Here is a 20,986-nt window from a genome sequence, read left to right on the forward strand (position 1 = left end):
AGAGAACAGGGAGGGAGCAGGCAGGGTACAGGGAGGGGACAAGCAGGGAGGGAGCAGGCAGGGGGACAGGCAGGGTACGGCCAGGCAGGGAGCAGCCAGGGTACAGCCAGGGAGGGAGCAGGAAGGGAGAGGCAGGGTACAGCCAGGGAGGGAGCAGGCAGGGAGCAGGCAGGCCGGGGCCGGGTGTCCGGTGAGGGCAGCGGCAGCCCCGAGCTCCCCGCTCTTTCCGCCCGCGGCAGCGCCCAGAGCCCGCCCCGGCCGGGGCCGGACCCGGACGTCCGAGAGCGGCTCAGCTTCGCTTTCGCTTCGATCTGCTCTGCCGGGGCGGCGTGGGCCCGGGGCCGGCGGGGAACGAACGGGCTGTGGCCCGATCGCCGCCCCACGGAGGGACGGAGAGGGCTCCGGGCACAGGTACGGGACGGTCGGACCGCGGCAGGCGGGAGCTTCGCCCCTGCCCCTTCCCGGCGTTCGGGGCCCGACAAGTTCATAGTCTCCCCCCTGGCCCAGCTCGTGTCCCAGGGGTCACTTGGGGGTGGGGAGGACCACGAGCTACAGGGAGAAGGGGGCCCCCGGAGGCGCTGGAGGCTCCGGGCAGAGGCAGGCGGCTTGGGGCTCCTCTGGCAAAGTCCCTTCCTCTTCGCAGACATTCCCAAAGATCCCCGTCCCGTAGATCCTCCCAAAGACTATCCCTCTTGCACATCCTCCTCCCAAACACCATCCCGCCTCACAGACCCGCCTCCCAAAGACCATCCCTTCCCCCAAACTCTCCTCCTAAAGACCCTCCCTCCGCACACACCCTCCGCCCAAAAGCCGCCCCTGCCCACAGTCCCTCTCTGCAGACCCTCCTCCTAGAGACCACGCCTCCGTGCAAACCTCCCAAAGACCATCCCTCCCCAGTGACCCCTCCCCAATCCATCCCTTCCTACAGGCCTCCCCAGAGCCCATAGATGTCTCCGCGCCTGCTCCGGGCGGTGGGCTGGTGCTCGGCGGCCGTGCTGGGACTGCTGACGGTGGTCGTCTTCGTCCTAGTCCTGGTCCCGGCCAAGGATGCTGTCCTTCCTACCAGAATCAAAGTAGGTGTCCAGTGAGACCTGGGGGAGCCTGGGAATGCCACCAGCCCCTTTCAGCCTGGAATTCTTCCATCAGACCTGCCTTCCTCTCAGCTTGCGAGTTTCCCCATAACCAGCCTAGCTTTTCAGGACTTAACCTCATCAAGGTGGCACTGGGCAGATCAGCCTCCCCCAAACCACAGTCCTGGCTGCTTGGTAAGGAGGGGAGAGAGAAGTGCAGCCTCTTCTCCACAGCTGCTCCATCTGCCACCACAGTCACTCTCTTCCCTGTTTTCAGACATCCAGGTCACCTCTTGGGTTCACACCTCTCTTCCCTACTACTTTCTGCTGCTGTTCTGCTAAAAAATGTCAGGTTTTGTGAGATTTGCTAAAGGCCTGGGAGCAGCCTGAGCCCTCTGGGCCATGCCCCGATGCCTCCCTGCTCTGTCACTCACCCTGCTGACCTCCGCGTCCTTCCTGAGCTGTGACTCGCTGGAGTGGCGAACCCGGGGCTGTTAGAGGTGGAGCAGGGCTGCTGAAGGGAGGGTGATGTGCAGACCTCTGCTGCTCACAGTTGTACAGGGGAAGCAGGAGAGAAGCTCTCAGAAGTGACACTTGGTGCAGCCCCGAGCAGCCCCAGCCAGCTGTGACCCCGTGTCCCCTGTCCCCCCAGTACGGTCTGGTGTTTGATGCTGGCTCCACACACACGTCCCTCTACATCTACCGGTGGCCCGCAGACAAGGAGAATGACACCGGCATTGTGTCCCAGGTGGAAGCCTGCTCTGTGTCTGGTGAGTGCCAGGATCTGCCCTCCCTCTCTCCCAGCCTCCTGGGTCACTGTCCCAAACTCTCACAGCACCGTCACTGATCCAAGTCTTCAGCCTGCTCTGGGCTGAAGGGAGATTGTCCTGTGAGGAGTCACAGGAAAAGGTTGGGATTGCCTGCACCTGAGGCAGCCCTAGAGTCATTGGGAGGTGCAGAGGTGGGGGAGGAATTGGGCCCCCACTTAGCTCAGATCTTGCAGCCAGGCCTGCCCAGATGTGCATCATCTCACAGCTTGGGATGCTGGTTGTACACTTTGCTCTGTCTCCCCTGTTACAGCTTCCTTGGCTCTTCTTACCACATCTGTTCACACCTTCTTTCTTTGCACCTTATGTGCAGCTTCGGGTGCCCACAGGGCCTCCCCAAAGCTCTGCACAAGTCCCTGAGCAATCTCCTGTCTCCACTCAGGTGGGGCCTGACAGCTCCTGGGGCAGCAGTTTGCATTTCAGTATCTGTGCAGCTCCAGAGCGAGCAAGGCTGGGGCTATGGGTGGGACACCTGGGTGTGTCTGAGCAGGCCAGCAGAGCTCCCTGGGGAATGGGGGGACGCATCCCCTGCTGTGCCGTCCCTCCGGGGTGGCGCTGGGCAGGGGTAAAACAGGGAGCCAGGAGCACGTGGAAGGTGCCCCTGGGGCCCCAAACTCCTTGCGGGAAGGGAGTGGGAGTGCCTGCAGTTCAGCCTAACCCTCGCTGCGTGTTGGGCCAGTTCTCGTTTGCAGAGAAGTGGGAACATCCCCAGGACGCCGAGGTTCTGGGAGCTCTGGACCTTGGCGGTGCCTCGACGCAGATCACCTTCCAGCCCGGGGTCCCCATAGAGGACAGGAACACGTCCGTGTTCTTCCGGCTCTACGGCACCAACTACTCCCTGTACAGCCACAGCTACCTGTGCTACGGGCAGAGCCAGGCCCTGAAGATGCTGCTGGCAGCTCTGCACCAGGTGCCACGGGGCACGGGGGCTGCTCAGCCACCTCCCAGTGCCGTGGCACATCTCCCCCTGCCATGTTGGGCGTGCCTGTGGGCAAAGAGTTGGGAATTGGCAGAGGCTTGGGTTTTATCTAGGGAAGCAAAAAATTGCCTCATTTGGGTGGAAGGTGGTGGTGGTGGTTGCCAGCCAGGGCTGCCTTCTCCCCACATCTTGACGTGCAGTGGCATTTTTTGTAATTCCCCGAGTCCAGGTGTATGTGTGGTATTTCTGCTGTCACCATTCTCTTGACCTTGCTCCATTTCTGCCCAGAGAGAGGTTTCCCAGCACAGTCCCTGCACAACTGCCCAGGGACAGAGGCAGAGCCCAGTGCTGTGGGAGCCAGGGCTGCTCAGGGAGCTCACAGGTGGGGTACATCCAGTCCTCGTGGGGTGTAGTCCTGCTTTTTGGGATGGGCTGTGGGAAGGCTCTCAGTGGCATTGCAGCCCCATTAATGGCTCCGTCTCTCTCCAGGCCAGCTCGAGTGCCCAGATCCTTCACCCCTGCTACCCGCAGGGGTACCAGGAGAACATCACCGTGGCAGAGCTCTACGACAGCCCCTGCGTGCGTGCGCCAAGCTCAGCCAGCCCTGGCCCTGTCCTCACGGTGACGGGGACAGGGGACCCAGCCGCGTGTGGCACGGCCGTCCGGAGACTCTTCAACTTCAGCTGCAGGGCGCGGGGGCCGTGCGGGTTCAATGGGGTCTATCAGCCCCCCGTGCGGGGACAGTTCTTCGTAAGCAGCCTCCGTCCCCTTGCCTGGCAGGGACTATGGGAGTTGGGGGCGGAACCCCTGGAACACTGCTCTAGGGGTATGTCTGTGTAGTGCCAGCCCTGGGAGCTGGGTTGTGCCTGACACATGTCAGGAGACACTGAGGGTGCTGACCTGTGTGCCAGGCAGCCCCAGGGCTCTGCTCTCCCAGCATCATTCCCTTCCCTGTCCGTGTGGACAGCATTCCCAAGCTCCCTCCCCCAGGGTCACTGCCAGCACCTGCAGTGATGGTCCCCCTTACAGGGACCTCTGCATAGGGGTGGGGGGCATCAGTGGCCTGAGTGCTTCACTAACCTGTCATCTTTGGTCTTGACACCCACAGGCCTTCTCGGGGTTTTATCACAGCCTTCACTTTCTGAACCTGACAGGAGGGCAGTCCCTGAGCATGGTCAATGCCACCATCAGGCAGATATGCAACAGCAGCTGGAGACAGGTGAGATTCTGTCCAGGAGAGCATTTCACCTGCACTGGGCAGCCTGAAGGCTCATCCACAGCCCATCCTGTGCTGTGCTCAGCTGCAGAGAGCCAGGAGGAGCACAAAGGTCTCTGCACCTGGAGAGAGATGGGCGAGCAGCCTGCAGCCCCCGGGGGTCTCTTTGCTCTTCCAGTCTTTGCTCCCAGCTGTACTGAGGGGCTGTTTCCCAGTGTGGGCACATCCAGCACCGCTCTGTGTCCAGCCTCCCCCTGTTCTCCCACCTCTGCAGGTGCAGGAGTTGTTCCCCAGGGCAAGCAGAACCCAGCTCCGTGATGCCTGCGCAGCCAGCTCCTACACCCTCACCCTCCTTCTGCAAGGCTACAAATTCAACGTCACAACATGGCCTAGCATCCACTTCATCCGGCAGGTAGGAGAGTGTCCAGCAGCCCCCAGCTTCCACACTTCGTGCCCTGAAGTGCCTTGTGCCCACCCTGCTGCTGCTGGGGACGGGGGATACCAGGGCAGCACAACCCCATGCCCATACCCAGGGCAGCTCACACAAGCTGTTGTCACATCTGCCCTGGCCCTTTGTGCTCTCCCCCTCTTCATGTCACTGCTGGATCCTCTGCAAGGTGGGCACAGAAATGGTGGTTGTGAAGCAGGACCTGGGGGTGCAGGCTCTTCTCTAGTTTGCCTGGTACTTTGCAGCCTTTCCCATGCCTCTTCCCTGTCTGTCTGCACAGGTTGCTAACGTAGAGGTGGGCTGGACTCTGGGCTACATGCTCAATCTCACCAACATGATCCCCTCGGAGCCTCCCACAGCAGTCACAGAGCTCCCGAGAAGCATCTGGATAGCAGCCACAGTTCTGCTGGCCATCATGCTCATCCTCACCTTCTGCCTGCTCACAGCCACTTGCTGCCACAGAAACTCCTCGGGCTATGAGCAGCTGTAACAGCGCTGCCTCCAGAGGCTGCCAGGCCACAAGTCCTGCTGCCACACCTCTGCAAGGAGCTGCATCACCCCTGTGTGCCCAGGGGCCACGGACTTGTCCTGGGGGGCCCTGAGTCCTGGCCTGGTGAGCTGGAACTGGCACAGCTGTAAAACACCCTCCCCATAGCTGTGTGCTCTCTGGCTCTCCTTTCCCTGCAGTCCAGGAGGGAGGGCTTGGCCATGTGGGGCAGGGGCTCAGCACTGGGGCCTGGGGACCACCGACTGAGGGGGTCTGGCAGCAGTGGGACTGTCACAGAGCTGGTTACAGCCCACAGCAGAAACCCTGGGTGGGACACACACGTCCTGCCCCATCCCATGGCCAGTGCCAGTCCCAGGGGCCGTGGCTTTGGGGATGTTTGGGGCGCTGGCCTGGTAGACAGGGCTCTGCCTAGGACTGGGAAACCCTGTGAGGGGGGGATGGCACAGCTCCCTCCTGTCCTGCATGAGGTTCCTCTCCAGTCCAGCTGCACCCCATGCCCCATGCCTGGCAGACAGGTCATCCTCCCTTTCCAACACAGGGTGACTTGGCAACACTGCTGGGTCATGGCAGAGGCAACTCCCAGGGCCCCCCATACATTTTTTGAGAGTCCTATTGGCAGCCAAGTGATGGGTGAGTTGAGACACCTCCTCAGAGAAGGAAAAGGCCTGTCCTTGTGCCCTGTTGGCTCCACTCTGAGGTCCAGCAGACACCTCAGTGTCTGCAGGGACACCTCCCATAGATTCATTGCCTCACCCCTGAGTCTCTGTCATCACCAGTCCTTACTTGGGAGACAGAAGTAATAAAGTCACAACAATTTGGGAGCAGAGTAGCAGGCATTTCCCCACGTGCTTCCTTTTACAATGTTTATTTTGGTGATGAGAGTGGTGAGGTGCCCAGCATTCCACAGTGACACCAAAGGTGTGCTCCTCACTGTGGGAACGCAACAGCAGCATGAATCATCCACAGAGCAGCTAAAATGAGCAGAACCAAAGGCAAAGACCATGGGCAGGACCAGCTCAGCCACGTGCAGGGCAGGACTCACAGCCTGCTGGAGCCTCATCCTGACACCCATGGGGTCCAGGCCTTCTGCTGGTGGGACAGTGCTGTCTCCAGGAAGGCACTGAGGAACATCAATCCCTTTATTCCGGGTGAAAAGGAAGAGGATGAGAAGGGTGGTGAGATGTGATGATAAGATGACGGGGCATGCCATAACAGTGATGAGATGGACTCTCTGGAGGGGCATGGACCACACTTCTGACTGTGGGTGCTCAGTGTTCTTTCTCCAAGACCATCTCCACGTAAGCCCCAGCCACAGACCCTCCACAGGGCCAGCTGGGGTCCCACAGAGCATCCCTCAGGCTGGCAGACCTGGCAGGGACCCGCCTGGCTCTTGGTGACCATGCTCAGAGCTGGCATTCCATGGAGCACCCTGTCCCCAGGTGCCTGCACCATGCCCCACCAGGCTGGCACTGGGGCACTGCCCCATGGCCAGGCTGGCCCCTCAGAGCCCCAGGGCCAGCTGGTGTGATGGAGCCACGTCTGTAACATGCAGAGCACTGACAGGAGGCACACAGGCTTGGCTGAGGCTTCTGCAGGCTGACCCCATTGTGTCTCCATGGGAGTGAAGCTCCTCTGGAAACCTCAGAGAGTGCCTGTCTGCATGTTGGGGGCCAGGCCCATGGAAAAGCAGACCCCAGTTCTCTGGAGCTGGAGAGGTCACTATGCTCAGCAGCATAGACCCAGCCCTGGGCTCAGTTCCACAGGCAGGAGCATGGGGACTCCAGCACAGCCCTGCAGCCCCAGCCTGTCCCTGCTGGGCTCCCAAACACGGCCAGGCTCCTACACCCACAGCTGCAGGAGCAGGGCAGCAAGCCCCAAGACGAGGGTGAGGATGATGAAGGTGATGGCTGCAGCCCACAGGGAAGACCTGTGGCCCTTCAGCGTGGCTGGAGCCTCGGCCGGGACCATGTTGGTGAGGTTCAGCATGTACCCCAGCGTCCAGCCCACATCGGCACCCCCCGCCTGCCCCGGAGAGAGGGGACACGGTTAGCCCTGCAGGAGAGCCACTGCTGGCACAGGGCCACCCACCCCTCCTGCTCAGCCCACAGCAGTGCCCCCAGCACAGGGAGCAGGTGGGGCTCTCTGCACCATTGCTCCCCAGCACGGGGCTGTTTCTCCCCAGCACTAACACACAGGGTCTGGCTCCCCCTCAGCACCCCAAAACAGGGGCTGGCTCCCTCCCAGGACCCCAGCACAGGGGCTGGCTCCCTCCCAGGGCCCCAGCACAGGGGTGGCTCCCCCTCAGCACCCCAATGTGGGAGCTGGCTCTCCCCAGCACCCCCACACAGGGTCTGGCTCTCCCCTGCACCCCAACATTTGGCTTGTTCTCCCCCAGCACCCCAACATGGGGCTGGTTCTCCCCCAGGACCGCCTCTGCTCCCCCCCACAGGTTGGGAGCACTGCTCACCTTCATCTGGAAGAAGATGTTGTTCCAGCTGGTCTCGTTGAACTTGTAGGCATCGAGGAGGAGTGTGAGGATGTAGTTGGAGTTGGCACAGTATTTTGGCAGTCGCTTGGGATTCTCTTTGGGGTAGCTGGAAGACAGCTGGGGTGGGGAATGTTTGGGGATGAAGGGGAGTTATTGACAGGCACTGTCTGGGCAGAGACAATGCCCTGAAATGTGCTGCATGAGCGGCAGTGGCTCCACAGTCACTAGCACCCAGGAAGAGACTCCTGGGCCGAGCAGTGATTTTGGACCTGTCTGTGCAGGGCCGCTCCTTTGGGGAGGATTTACACTCCACATGGAAACAGAGCACATATTGTAGCTTATTGTAGCTCCTCCTGCCCCAGATTCTCCATCTCAGCCTCTTCATGCAATGGGCTCCTGCTCTCTGCCCCATGGTAGTGCTGGCACATTTCTGGGTTTATCCACCCCCATGTATTGCCCAGAGGAACTGTGGCTGCTCCATCCCTGGAAGTGCTCAAGGCCAGACTGGATGGACTTAGAGCAACCTGGTCTAGTGGAAGGTGTGCATGCCCATGTCAGGGATGTGGAACAAGATGGGCCTTCCCAACCAAACCAGTCTGGAATTCTATGATTCCAAGATTGTACTTGTTTCCAGCATGGTGCCAGCAGCTGGCTCTGCTATCACCATCCTCCCTGGCATCCCCATCCCCACCTCCATCCCCACCTCTAACCCCAGTTGCTTGCTACCCTTGCCTGCCCTAGCTGCTGTTTTCCCAAAGATGAATGAGCAGGGAGTGGATGCAGGACAGTCCCAAGCTCCACACAGAACTCAGGAGTGGCTCTGCTGTGTAGGACACAGCTCAGAACCAGAGAGCCTTGACCTGGAGGGGTCCCCACTCCCTCCCCCTACCCCAGGACCCCTTTGCTTCTGCATGTTCCACTCTGCCTCCATCCTGAGGTACGTACATCCTCCCAGCTCCTTGTGCAGAGCCCCTCGATGGCCTCTCTGACCACGGCCAGCGGCTGCCCCTCCGTCAGGTTCAGGAACTTGAAGTTATAGTAGAAGGCAGAGAAAGCCTGCAAGGTGAGAGACAGAAACCCTGGTGAGCTGCAGTGGGGCACCCCTGGCAGCTGCCTGAAGCAGGAGGTGGGGTTTTCTTCACGGGGTTTGTCCCAGCCCAGGTACTCCCGGGGCATTGCTCTCCCTGTCCCTGTCCCAGCAGGTGATGGGCTGGGGGTTTGTGCCTGCTGGTGACAGCAGCACAGCCAGCACAGTCAGAGCCTTGCCTGAGGCTGCTGTCTGAATTCCTATTGACAAGTCCTGTTTTATTAGCAAATCCATAGCAGTGTCCAAGGCCAGGTTGGACAGGGCTTGGAGCACCCTGGGATGGTGGGAGCTGTCCCTGCCCGTGGCAGGGGGGGCCTCAAGATGAGTTAGAAGGTCCCTTCCAACCCAAACCACTCTGGGATTCGGTGATTCTCAGCATGGTCCCGTGTGGAGGTTTGGCTGGAAAACCATCCAGCAGCAATCCCCAGTGTGCCCTCAGGCAGTGGTGCGTGGGGAGCCTCTTGCCCCTGTTCCCTGCAGGGAGGTGACAGTGCCATGGGGCAGCGGGGACAGCCCAGCACCGGGGACGCCTTTCCGAGGTGGGAGGACGGGTTTGCCTTACAATGAACTGCCCCCGGAGCGGGGGCTGGGAGACGCCGTCAAAGGCGCACTCCTGGCTCTGGCCGCACGCCGAGAAGTTGAAGAGCTTCCTGAGCGCTGCCAGGCAGGCGCCGGCGCTGCCCCTGCCCTCCAGGGTGACGGTGCTGTCGCCCAGGGGCAGGCGCGGGTCGCTGCCGTCCGTGCAGGGGCTGGCGCGGAAGGAGGACAGCGACACGGTCTCCTTGTAGCCCTTTGGGTAGCAGGGGTGGTGGACTCGTGTGCTGGGGGACGACTCCTGGGGACAGCAAAATGCAGCTGCAGCTCCTCCGGAGCCTCGTGGACACAACCAGCATCCTCCCAAAGTCCAGGCACCGGCATTCCCAATTCCTCTGCAGGGAAAGACCCTCCTGCCCTTCAGTCCTGGTCTTGCTGGCTGTCCCAGCATGAGTCCAGCACTAATTCTCACTCTGCTTTATCTCATTCCCTCTCCCACAGAGGCAGACCAGTTTCAAGGACCCAGCATGTCATTGCCCTGGCCGGAAGGATCATTTTTGGGGACATATAAAGCCCTCTCTAGCTTTAGAGAGGCTAAAACTAAAACCACCTTAAACCTCTAAAACCAGCTCTAGCTCTGGTTCTAGCTCCAACTCTATCCAAGGTCACCATATGGGACTTTCCTGGCCATAGAGCAACGGCAAACCCTTCTGGCTCACCAAGGCTGCTCTGCAGGCGAGGTGCAGCTCCATGAAGAGGCTCTTCACCTCTGACCTTCCAAAAAATGGCCTGAGAAAGGTCTTCAGCTCATGTTTCTCAGGTTGTGAAGTCACAGAGTAGCTGAGGTTCAGGGGAGCTGTAGGTTCCCTGTGACAACCCTCTTGTTAAGGCATGACCAACTAGAGCAGGCTGCTCAGAGCCTCGACCCATCAAGTTCTGAGAATCTCCAGAGACGATGACTCTACAGCATTTCTGGGTCTTATTCCAATATCTGATCATTCCTATTGAGGAAAACTTTTCCCCTTTGTCTGTTTGGAAACTCAGATGTTCCAGCTTGTGCCCTTTGCCTCTTGCCCTGGCACTTTGCACCTCTGAGAAGAGCCTGGTCCTGCACTTCTGCACACCCCAGGTGAAGCTAGAAGATCCCAAACTGCCCCTTTTGACATTTTCCCTATCCCTGGAATTGTCTAAGGCCAAGCTGGATGGGGCTTGGAGCAACCTGGGATTGTGGAAGGTGTTCCTGCCCATGGCAGGGGGCAGACCAAGATGATCTTTAAAGTCCCTTCCAACCCAAACCAGTTTGGGATTCCACTATACCCGTGCTCCTCTCCACATTTGCCCTGCCATGCTCCAAGGAGTCTGTCCTTGCTCTCGGTCTTTGCTGATGCCTCTCCAGAAGAGCCCTGCCTGTCCTTACTTTATGCATTAACAGGTGTGTGGTTGGCATCATGACACTACAGGTCCCAGTAACCTCTCACCACAATTAATTCCTTCGCCAGCCGCTTCAGCATCTCGTCCTGCCCGTAGCAGAGGTAGCTGTGAGTGTAGATGTTGTAGCTGTACCCATACAGGGTGAACTCAGAGGCTTCATTCTGGCTCAGTACCGAACCTTTGGGCATAAAGGTGATTTGAGTGGATGCTCCTCCAAGATCCAGTGCCCCAAAAATGCTGGCTGCCTCCGGATGAAGCCACGTGTGCGCTTTGGGAGAGTACTGCCAATGAGAGCCAGGAGAGGAAGAGGAGTAGCACAGAATGCCCTGAGCAGAATTCTCATCCCATTGAAGACAACAAGATTTTGTTATTAAATTCAATGGGCCTCTGCATGTGAGCCCCCCACCCTCCCTGCCCAGGCAGCTGGGATATTGATCAGAGCCATGGGAGAGATGGAACTCTCAGTGGTCAGTAGGTGCTGACACTCTCAGTGGTCAGTAGGTGCTGTGCAGGGGTCCTGGTGCAGGAGGAAGGATTTCTATCCAAGAATCCTCCAACAGCCACCACAGGAGCCTGACACTGCCAGCACCACACTGAGCTGTGGCAGGGCTGGGACAGAGCTTTGGTCTGAGCTGCCTTCAGCTGGAGTCTCCCAGCACTGCAGGGAGATGGAGCTTCCCAGGCAGGGACACAGAGCCCAGCTGTGCTGCACTGACCTCCCAGTCCCTGAGAGACCCTCTGTCCACTCGGTGTGGAGATTGCCCTGAGCTCTCAGCAGACACTCTCATTCCTGAGCTCTCCCTCCTCACTCTCTGTGGGAGGAAAACCAGAGGATGTCTCCTTCCCTTGGATCATTCCCAAAAGCCACTAACCGTGACCTCTCCTGTGCTGAGAAAGCTTGAGGAAAATCTGAAAAGCTGTATTAGCAAAGGAGTGGGTGTTCCACCCTTCTCCGACCTTGGTGAAGGAGTCCAGCAGGTAGTTGATAGTGATCCAGCCATAGGCCCCCTCTTCCTCTCCTGTAAGGATCCGAGCTCCTTTGAAAGACACAGGGTACTCCTGCATGGTTTTAGCAACCTCAGCCAGGACTTGCTCTGTTGCTGAGCTGTTCTGTTCTCTAGGAAGGATGCAAAGGACAGGACACATACCCAACTACAACAGAGGAAACACAAACTGGTTCTCTCCCAGTTCCACATACTCCCAGTTTGTGCAACAAGCAGTCTGACTGAAAGGGTTTCCTGCCACATGGCTTGTCTGAGCTGCTCATCCGAGGTGAATCCCAGCTGCCTCGGCTTGGCATTGCCATACTAGGAGAAACAGCAACCCCTCCCCTGCAGTGCAGCTTGATTCCAGTCACCCAGAGCCTTTCCAGGCCACCCTTCCCTGCCTGAGTGCTGGAGGCTGGAGTGGGTTGTGCTGCAAGACCCGGGTTTGAACATCACGCCCTGACTGTGCCCAAGACAGGGCTGGTTGCTGACCCCCGGGGTTTTCAGGAAGGTTCCAGGCTGGGTTCAGCCCTCTCAGGGGGGAAGATGTCTCAGGGCTGTTCTTGCTCTCTGAAGTGAGCAACCTTCAGGCTATGGCCCCGCTCCTTGCCAGGTCTGATTGCCAGGGCACAGAAATAATGTAATCTATCTGCAGCCATAAAACCAAGAGCCATGAAATGAAGGCTGCCATTTGAAGAGAGCTAACATGGGCTGGTGAAAGGTGAGGACAGAACCTGCAGCACTTTGTTGCCTCCTACCTCTGCGCCACCAGCACCCATCTCCCTGGGCAGGTGGCACATCTGCTGGCACTCCAACCCCCCCTTGTTATTAATGAATAATGAAGAGCAAACAAAACTGTGAAAAACATATCTTGCTTAGAACTGGGACATCCTGGGATGTCCCAACAGACATTGCTCAGGACAGTTCAGCCCTCCCTGTGTCCCCACCAAGCTGCCTTTTCCCCCTCTCCTCCCTGCCCAGTTGTTTGCTCATGGCAGTGTGGGAGCTGGGGTCCTGGCCCTGTGCAGGAACTGTCCTGACAGTGGCTGTGTGCAGCTCTGTCACTGCTGCCACCCCCTGCCCCCAGCAGTACCTCAGTAGCCTCATGCCAGCCGTTGCTCCAAGATAAGCTGGTACATCCCTCTGCTTCTCAGCAGGAATAACCTGCAGGGCTTTATCCAAGCACTCCCTTAGGGAATTGCCAGCTTCAGGGGGGTTGCTGGCATAGCTTGATATGCCTTGCCCTGAAAAGAGTCAGAATGGGACAGACTGATGGGAATGGCTTGGGTCAAGGTTGTGAGAACAAGAGGGCACAGGGCAGTGAGGGCTGTCACCTCTTAGCAACAAAGGTGCTTTTCCAGGGTCCCCTGAGACCTGACTGACTCACACGTCCGTTCCTCTCCCTTGTCTCCCTTGCTTTCAGCAATGTCACTATAGGTGACATCTCCAGCCAGGACAGCAGCTGAGAGCACTCCAAGGTGGAGGAACAAAAACTGATTCACCATCTACGTGCTCCAGTCCCCCCCAGTGCATGGGCACCACATGGTGCTGAGGGCTCAGGGACCCCCCAGACACAGCCACAGCTCCCCTGTGCCCGCAGAGGACAGGACTGTCCAGCCAGGTCACCCCAGCCACCACTGGAACAGGGCAGGACAGAGCCCATGGAGGGGGATACTGACCCTGCACATCACAGGACAAGGTCTGGCTGACCACTCCAGTGTCGTTCTCCTTGTCTGAATCCCACTCGTAGACAAACAGAGAGGTGTGGGATGAGCCCGCATCAAACACCATCCCATACTGCAAGGGAAATCAACACAGAATCAAGGTGGAGGAGCAGCAGCCTGGCCCTGTCCCCATTGTGGCCCTGCCAGGGCAGTGGGGCCAGAAGACTCCCCCAAACCCATGTCTGAGGCACAAAACCCATCAGCTGTGCCATGGCAGAGCAGAGCTGTGGGCTCTGCCCCCACAGTGACTAAGGGACTGTCATTCCCTCTCCTGAGGTCTGTGCTGCAATGCCAACTCACACAAACATTTCCTGTTGTTTCCTCATGCTGTTTTATTTTCTTTCATGGTCACATACTTTTTGTGTCTACACTGGCCCCACCTTGGGGCCAGCAACTCTCCCATCTCTTGTGGTCCCTGCTACCCCATGGCAGCACCTAGCCTGAGCAGGGTTGGCAGGGCCTGTCCAGGAGCACTCAGCCAGCTGCCTCTGCCCCATAAAGCCTTCCCCCCCAGCCAAAGCCCTGCCAGCCCTCCCCAGCAGGGTGGGATGCCGTGCCCAGGGCACGATGGGGCAGGGCAGGATGTTTGTGCCATGATGTGAGGGTAGGGATGGACTGGGGGCAGCTGGCAGGAACAAAGGGCTCACCAAGGTGCTTGGCAGAGCACAGGGAGCAGCTGCCCCAAGGTAATCTCCAAACCTGGCACAGCACAGTGGGGATAAGTTCCAGAGGAGCCTTCCCCTCTGACTTTCTTCTGCCTGCACCTCAAAGTGGGGACATGACACCCACCCTGCTACTGCCAGGCAGGTCCTGACCCCACTGCCCCTCCCAGCCCCACGGACCAGCTGCTGGCTCGGAGAACCTGCCCAAGGTGACTGGGCTCACCACAGGTGCTCAGGGACCTTCTCTGGGCTCACCTTGACCGTGGGTGGCAGCATCACATCTTCAACCCTGACTAGGCTGAGAACCAGGGCAATGATGGAAAGTGCCACCAGCGCCCCGACGATGGCACTGGTGAAGGATTTCTTCCTGGCCAGCATTGGGGGGAAGGCTCCTGAAAGCCCAAACACAGGAGAAGTGTGGCTGGACACCCGGGAGCAAAGGTGTCAGTGAGAGCTGCAAGGAGACCCGCCCCGCAAGCTGACCCTGTCTCAGGCCATGCCACTCAGAAACCCTGGTGATAATCAGAACTTTTCCTGGGAAAAGCAGTACTAAGATAAAATACATGGAGCTGGGGGAAAGAGGGGCTGGTTGCCCCCAGCCTGGCAGAGCCATGATGGGATCACAACAATCTCCCAGCTCCCACACCTGAGTCTGGGAGGGGTGAGAGGAACCCTGTACGCAGCAGAGGAAAGCACAGGGAGCTGCAGAGCCCTCACTGAGGCACTGCGGCAGGGCAGGGAGGGTGTGTTTCACGGGCTGGGAAGGGCAGCTCACCTGCCTGCACTCCTGAAGCCCTGCCCCAGCTCACCAGGCTGTGCCCCGGGGGGGTCCCTCGGGGTCCCTCTGTGCTCCTCCAGTGCAGCAAACCCAGCTTGGACTTGCCTTTTATGTCCTCTGGAACTGGATACTGCTGGAAAATTTTTCCCCCATTATCTTCCCTGAGGGCTCATCAGCCTTAGGTGAAACTCTTGAATATCTGCTCTCCTGTTTGTCTTGCAGGTGTATATTCATGGCCCAGTTTGGCACTGCCCTTATCTTCAGCCAATTAGTTCCTCCTCCTCCTCATCTGAATCGTAGGAAGGACACATCACTGGATTTAACCCTTGTCCCTCTGCTTCTCCGAGCTGTCACAGAAATATCTGTTTTCTCATTGCTCTCCCCAGCCTTCACATTCCCATTATAAGCTCTCTCCAAGGTCTATAAGAGGTGAGAGTGATATTTGCAATATCCACTGCCCTGCAATCTAACAGAGTGCTGGGTACCTGATAATAAATTTTACTGCAGTGAGGTGGCAGCTCACATCAGAGGGGAGGATCGCCCTGCCAGGGTCTCAGCTGCGCTGGCTGGGCTTTGCCTTGGGAGAGGCCAAGGCACCGCCACGGCCCCGCTGGGACTGTGCTCACCCCTTCCCTGGTGAGCTTTGTGCCGCTCCTGGGGTCCCTGCAGACCCCGAGGAGAGGCGAGGGACTGGGGAGGACTCAGGACTTCGCCGGGAGCGGAAGGGCTGGGGAGCAGGATCTGCTCTCGCTGGGCCTGCGGCCGAGCTGCTTCCTGCTGCTGCAGGCCCTGATAAGAGCCCGCCGGGCCGAGGCGGGATCCGCACGGCCGGAGCCGGCTCCGGCTGCCTCAGCTCAGCCCGACGGGGCACTGCCGGCAGGGAAATGCTCTGCTGGGGAGCTCTCCGTGCCCTGCCCCTGCCCAGCGCCTTGGCGGGGGTGCAGAGGAGCTGCTGTGTGAGCTGGCAGTGCCACCGTGTCACCATGCCGGGACAGCAGGGGCTCCTCACAGCTCCGGCCGCTCCCTCTTCCTGCAATCCCTAATCTGGGATCTTCCACCCCGTGGGCAAGAAGCAGATTCACCCTCTGAGTCGAGGTAACGATGTTATTTCGCATGTAGGCAGAGATGGGTGCTGGGTAGTGAATCAAAGCTGACACACTCTCAGCATGCCAGGTCCCATTTTTACACATTGGAAGCAACAGAAATCAGCATTTCCTTACAGCTAACCACAGCTAGTACAGCCATTGGCTTTGCAGCCTCATTTAAAGAGACCCTGCACGTTTCATTTACTGCTCCTGCTCTGTGGGGAAGAGGCTTATGTGAGTAAAGGGTGATCACAGCCTGTGGGCAGGGATTTTACTATGCTAATGAGCACTGGAAGCACACAAAGTTGTTCTTTGGCTTTGTAATTTGATTTATAGTGTCCTCCTGCTCTTCACTTCTCGGGTCATGGCTCTCATGTACTGCAGGATTGGTTATTCTCAAGTCTTTCATAAGTTCTTTTGTTTGTCTTGTACTGCAGTGAATTTTTAACCTTCTCGTGGTACTTCATTCCAATAAATCCCCTCTCTGACACTTAGGGAAATGTCCATAGTGCATTTACCGTAAGTCTCACCCTATTTTTGGAAAAACATAGTTAACTCTTACCTGAAAGAACAAAATAAACACAAACTCTTTCATTTTGTAATATGATGGCATGTCAGTACAGTGTCTGTAGGCTCATGGCACTTCAACATTCCCATGGCAGTGTCCTTTGGGGTGGCTCCTGAAGCCCAGAGGGTGCCACCACTCCTGCATTCCCACCTCCACACAACACACAACCTTTGGATTCACCTGGATTCAGTGGGAGGGGTGGATGAGTGTCCCTGCTCTGGAAATCCCTGCTGACTGCACAGGGCTGTTCTGAGCACAGGGGTCTCGTCCCAACCTAGGACAGAGAGGCACCAACCAGCCCTGGTCCCTTGGGGACATGTGGCACTGCCAGTGGCTGTGTGCACCCAGAACTGACCAAAAACTCCAGCTCCAAACCCTAACACAGGATGAGCAGCTCTTCACTTTTCCTGTCCCTTTTTGTAGTAAAGAAACAGTCCCAGAGGTTTTGTTGAGTGGCTATTCCCCCTTGCCCATGCTGGCCCCATGTGCAGCTCTGCAGCTCTGCCAGGTGATACTGCCCTGGCTGTGAACCACAGGATCACAGGGATCTGTGTGGAAGGACACAGTTCCAGCTGCCTTATCTCAGCTGAGTCAAACAGGGTAATGCTGGGAAGGAAATGCTGTGCAGGGCAGCCCTCACTGCCCCTGACTCTCCCCAGCAAGGCCCCAGCAACACCTGGCTCTGTGCTACATCCAGCCCTCAATTTTCTTCAGACAGTCCCGCCCAAAGGGCTGTCTCTCTAAATTTGGGGTCTCAGGGGTCTGTGGTATCTGAACATCCCAGGACCTGGAAGGGCCATGGGGTGCCTGGCCCCCAGGAGCAGCTGCTCTCACCTGGCTTCCTTGGGTCCTTGGGCACATCAGCCCCAGCCCTGTTTGGCTTCAGGGCTGTGCTCTGCTGAGAGTGAAATGTGCTATTTACTCCTAATTGAGAAAGGGACCAAGTGTCTCGTTCTGACTTCTGACAGACGAACCTGCTGTGGGGAAGCGAGGCTAGAGTACACACACACCCCTGTTTGATCTGCCTTTGGCATGTGTTTATTTGCCTGTGGCCCTTGCAGTGGCTCTGGCACCCAGCAGGGAGTTGCCAGGCTGGTGTGGGGACTCGGTGGGGCTCTAGCCCAGCCATCACTGCCAGGCTGACGGGTGTTTGTGAAATGACATCACCTCCACTGCCAACACCTTCCTGGTGCCTTCTGAAAGGAAAGCACCCTGACTCAGGGTTAAAAAAGGGACTCTCATTTCCCAGAACTCAGTTTCTGCTCCATGAGGTCACTCCAGTCCCGGGATGGGAGGTGCAGGTGGTGGCTCTGAGCATGTCCCATGTCCCCAGGGGAGCTGCTCCACTTCCCCCGTGTTCCTTTGCCAGGCATTCCCTGGGTCTTGCTGTGACTTGTCCCAGCAGACACCAGCTCCAGCCCTCCCTTCCACTCTGATTCCAGCAGGGCTGGTGGAGTTTGGGCCATTTGGAGCTTCCTTCTGCTCAGGTGCTGCCCATGGCAAGTTGCAGGGAGGGATGGAGGTCCCTTGTGCCACCCATTGCCTGATGTGTTTTGGGAGCCTCCTTGCCCCCCTGGAGGCCCAGGCCATGCTGGAGCCCTGTCCTCCTGGTGCATGGAGCCCGTCTGAGCTGTGCCAGGCTGTGCTGTGTGCATGGACATGGCAGCACTGGCTGCTCTCCTGCAGTGTGCTGTCCCCAATTTCAGGTGGCTCTCCAGGAGCTGCTCCAGTCCCTGCAGCAGCTGGGACACATGGAGAAGGGTGGCAGCTGGGGCTGGTACTGCCCTGTGCCACAGGAATGCTGCTTTGGCACTGGGGCTGGGCTGTGCAGAGGCTCCTTCCCCACCAGCCCAGGGTACAGAGGGGCTCGGGGCTGGGATCTGCAGCAGCAGCCCTGGGAAGCTGCACCTCTCTCCCAGGGTATCCACAGGGCCAGACCAGCAGGGACTCCCTGCTGATGGGTTTGGGAAAGGACCCACCAGCCACAGCAGCAAAAATGAACCCAGAGGTGACATTTTCATCTTTGCAGGTGTACTGCAGCGTGGGGAAGAGTTCTGGCTGGGACTTGAGGAGTCTCCAGGCCAGGCCAGACACCTTGATCTCACACTGGCAGGGAATGGGTGTCAGAGGGGGAGGCTCCAGCAGGATTTCTCCATGGGGGGGTGCTCCCAGAAAGAATTCTGTGTGGCCACAGGCTGGTGTGCCAGCACTGCACTGCTGAGTGCCAGGGTAAATGCCACAACAAGGTTTGTTCCAGGATTTGGTGGCCCTGGGCACAGCAGGTGATTCCTCTGCACCAAGCACGAGTTCTGGGAAGGGACACGGGGTGGTCCTGGCTGCCAGACCACCCCCCCACCCCAGCACCCCCACCAGGGTCACCCCTGTGTCCCCAACGCGACAGGGAAGCTGCCTTACCTTGGAGGAGCAGAGCTGGGACACGCTGACCAGTGGCTTGTCCCCAAGGCAGCAGCAAAGCACTGGCAGAGCCACTTGCAGGTGAGGCAGGTGGCACACGGGGATGTGGCACACGGGGAGACGACCCCCTGTGTGGGACAGCACCCCAGTGACAGGGCTGGTGCTGGTTTGGGATGCAGGGTGCAGGCAGCCGCAGCAGGGCTGGGCAGCAGCAAAGGGCTCCGTGCTGTGCAGCGAGGCTGAGGGATGTGATCATCTGTTTGATCTTCCTTGGGGCTGATGAGCCCCTTCCTGAGTTTATTAATTAGCTGGTTGTTGGCAGCTGTGGGAGTGTCCAAAGGCACCATCGGTCCCAGGGCCATTCTGTGAGTGTCCCCTCCTGACTCAGAGGCTTTGCTGTCTGTCCTGCTCCTCTCCTGTCCCTCACCTGCTGCGGCTCCAGTCCCCCAGCGCTGCAGCAGCCACTGTCCCCACACAGCTCCCACCCACAGCCCCCTCCCAGCCCCACACAGTGACCCTGTGGCTGCTGCTGACACCCTTCCTGGGACAGCAGGTGACAGAACAGCCCTGGCCTGTGCACTCGGGGTGATGGGGGCGTGTGGCACAACCACAGCAAGAGGAGGATGAGCTCACACTGCTGTGAGCCGCGGGTGACGAGCAGCAGGTGGCTGCCTCCTCCCAGGTGACATGTCCTTGGCTCAGGGGAGCCAGAGAGAGGCTCCAAGGGGAATAACCTGAGCACCTGGGGCAGGTGACAGCAAGCCCTGGGAGACTGCATCCCAAGGGGAAACAGGAGCTAAAGAGCACCTGTGAGGCAGGTCCAGTGCCACCTCAGGGTGTGCAAGAATCACAGAACCTCCTGAGCTGGAGGGACCCATGGAAATCATCCAGTGCAGCCCCTGGCCCTCCACAGACACCCCAACAATGCCACCCTGGGCATCCCCGTGACACTGGCCCTACACACACTGCTCTGCACTCCTACAGGGAATACTGAATTCCTCCTGTTCTCTGGGGGCATGTTGCAGCCCGAGGCTGGGGCGCAGTGAGACCCCCCTTCAGAACCAGCAGCAGCCGTGCACGCTCCTGCCTCCTCACACCCCCATTTCCATGTTTAGGAAATGGAGTGAAACACAAAGAGGAAAAATCATATTCCTGTTCAAAAATACATACACCAGTGACCTCAACATGACCTCACAAAACCCTGTCAGGGCACTGAAGGTAGGAAGTGCTCAGGGAGGTGAGGGACAGATGGAAATCCATGAGCCAGCTGCCAGGCAGGGCAGGGCAGAAGTATGGGCTGTACTGGGACATCTACAGCAACCAGCCACCCTCCAGGCAGCAGTTTGAGTACAACAGCTTTCCAGGAAAAAATAATTTATAAATAAACGCAATCCTTCAACGCATTTTTATTCTAAAATAAAATAACTGTCACGCCCGGCCGCGCTCGCGGGACAGGACAAGGCAGGGGCTGAGGGGGCACAAACAGGGATGTGCAGCTTTTGGAGAAACGTGAGGCTCTGCTCCGCAACACGGCCGCGAGCGGGGCGCTGCCCTGTCCCGGCCTGTCACCTTCCCCTCCCTCCGCAGGGGACAGCGAGGGGAGTGGCTCCGGGCCCGTCCCCCGGGCCGGGCTCAGTTCACGCGGCAGGCCCGGATCATGAGCAGCTGGAGCAGGATGAAGACGGGCGACATGATGAGCCCGTACCAGAGCTCCCGCGTGTGCTCCACCAGCTTCTGGCACAGCAGCATCTCGAACACGAACTTGAGGCTGAGGATGGTGAGGATCCAGAAGAGCCGCAGCACCGCCAGGCGCTTCTCCCCGTCCTGGAACAGCCGCACGGACACGATGGTGGTGAAGTAGGTGCTGAGCCCGTCGGCGGCGAAGAAGGGCACGAACACGATCCACCAGGAGAGCGCGGCGGCCGCGCCGTCCACCTTGAGCACGAGCAGCACGGAGAAGGCGAGCAGGGCCAGCCCGTGCAGGAAGATCTCGAAGGTGGCGAAGCCGAGCCACTGCACGAGCTCGCGCAGGGAGAACAGCATCGTCCGGCGCTACGGTTACGGCACCGGTACCAGTCCCCAGCCCGGCAACGACACCGACGCCGGCCCTTGACCCGGCACCGGCTCGGCTCGGCACCGACACCGGCACAAGTCCCCAGCCCAGCCCAGCCCGGCCCGGCACCGGCACCGGCACAAGTCCCCGGCCCGGCCCGGCCTGCCACCGGCACAAGCCCCCGGCC

The 20,986-nt window shown here is 58.9% G+C and overlaps 3 protein-coding genes across 3 annotated transcripts; 1 reads left to right on the top strand and 2 right to left on the bottom strand.

The window, feature by feature from the left end:
• The first annotated feature begins 121 nt into the window (after positions 1-121).
• On the top strand, positions 122-5,817 carry LOC121336971 (ectonucleoside triphosphate diphosphohydrolase 8-like). Its single transcript, XM_041406683.1, has 8 exons — positions 122-411; positions 929-1,073; positions 1,723-1,882; positions 2,461-2,807; positions 3,306-3,566; positions 3,925-4,035; positions 4,307-4,444; positions 4,761-5,817. The coding sequence occupies exons 2-8, from the start codon at positions 948-950 to the stop codon at positions 4,968-4,970; spliced, it is 1,353 nt and encodes a 450-aa protein (XP_041262617.1). The 5' UTR covers positions 122-411; positions 929-947; the 3' UTR covers positions 4,971-5,817.
• Positions 5,818-6,211: 394 nt separating this feature from the next.
• On the bottom strand, positions 6,212-16,326 carry LOC121336905 (ectonucleoside triphosphate diphosphohydrolase 8-like). The gene is made up of 9 exons (XM_041406531.1): positions 14,156-16,326; positions 13,194-13,311; positions 12,608-12,758; positions 11,486-11,645; positions 10,556-10,809; positions 9,126-9,384; positions 8,422-8,532; positions 7,456-7,593; positions 6,212-7,010 (listed from the first exon to the last, which is right to left on the bottom strand). The coding sequence occupies exons 1-9, from the start codon at positions 14,276-14,278 to the stop codon at positions 6,828-6,830; spliced, it is 1,497 nt and encodes a 498-aa protein (XP_041262465.1). The 5' UTR covers positions 14,279-16,326; the 3' UTR covers positions 6,212-6,827.
• Positions 16,327-20,137: 3,811 nt separating this feature from the next.
• On the bottom strand, positions 20,138-20,961 carry TMEM203 (transmembrane protein 203). The gene has a single exon (XM_041406764.1). The coding sequence runs from the start codon at positions 20,787-20,789 to the stop codon at positions 20,379-20,381; it is 411 nt and encodes a 136-aa protein (XP_041262698.1). The 5' UTR covers positions 20,790-20,961; the 3' UTR covers positions 20,138-20,378.
• Positions 20,962-20,986: the final 25 nt, after the last annotated feature.

The sequence above is a fragment of the Onychostruthus taczanowskii genome, unplaced genomic scaffold (assembly GCF_017590055.1).
Source record: "Onychostruthus taczanowskii isolate IOZ18803 unplaced genomic scaffold, ASM1759005v1 scaffold25, whole genome shotgun sequence".
Lineage (NCBI taxonomy): Eukaryota > Metazoa > Chordata > Aves > Passeriformes > Passeridae > Onychostruthus > Onychostruthus taczanowskii.

Coding starts and splice junctions, on each gene's coding strand:
- LOC121336971 (XM_041406683.1), top strand. CDS start 948: ATGTCTCCGCGCCTGCTCCGGGCGGTGGGCTGGTGCTCGGCGGCCGTG. Junction 1,074..1,722: donor TCCTTCCTACCAGAATCAAA/GTAGGTGTCCAG, acceptor CTGTCCCCCCAG/TACGGTCTGGTGTTTGATGC. Junction 2,808..3,305: donor TGCTGGCAGCTCTGCACCAG/GTGCCACGGGGC, acceptor GTCTCTCTCCAG/GCCAGCTCGAGTGCCCAGAT.
- LOC121336905 (XM_041406531.1), bottom strand. CDS start 14,278: ATGCTGGCCAGGAAGAAATCCTTCACCAGTGCCATCGTCGGGGCGCTG. Junction 9,385..10,555: donor GTGAGAGGTTACTGGGACCT/GTAGTGTCATGA, acceptor GTCGTCCCCCAG/CACACGAGTCCACCACCCCT. Junction 7,011..7,455: donor ACATCTTCTTCCAGATGAAG/GTGAGCAGTGCT, acceptor TCTCCGGGGCAG/GCGGGGGGTGCCGATGTGGG.
- TMEM203 (XM_041406764.1), bottom strand. CDS start 20,789: ATGCTGTTCTCCCTGCGCGAGCTCGTGCAGTGGCTCGGCTTCGCCACC.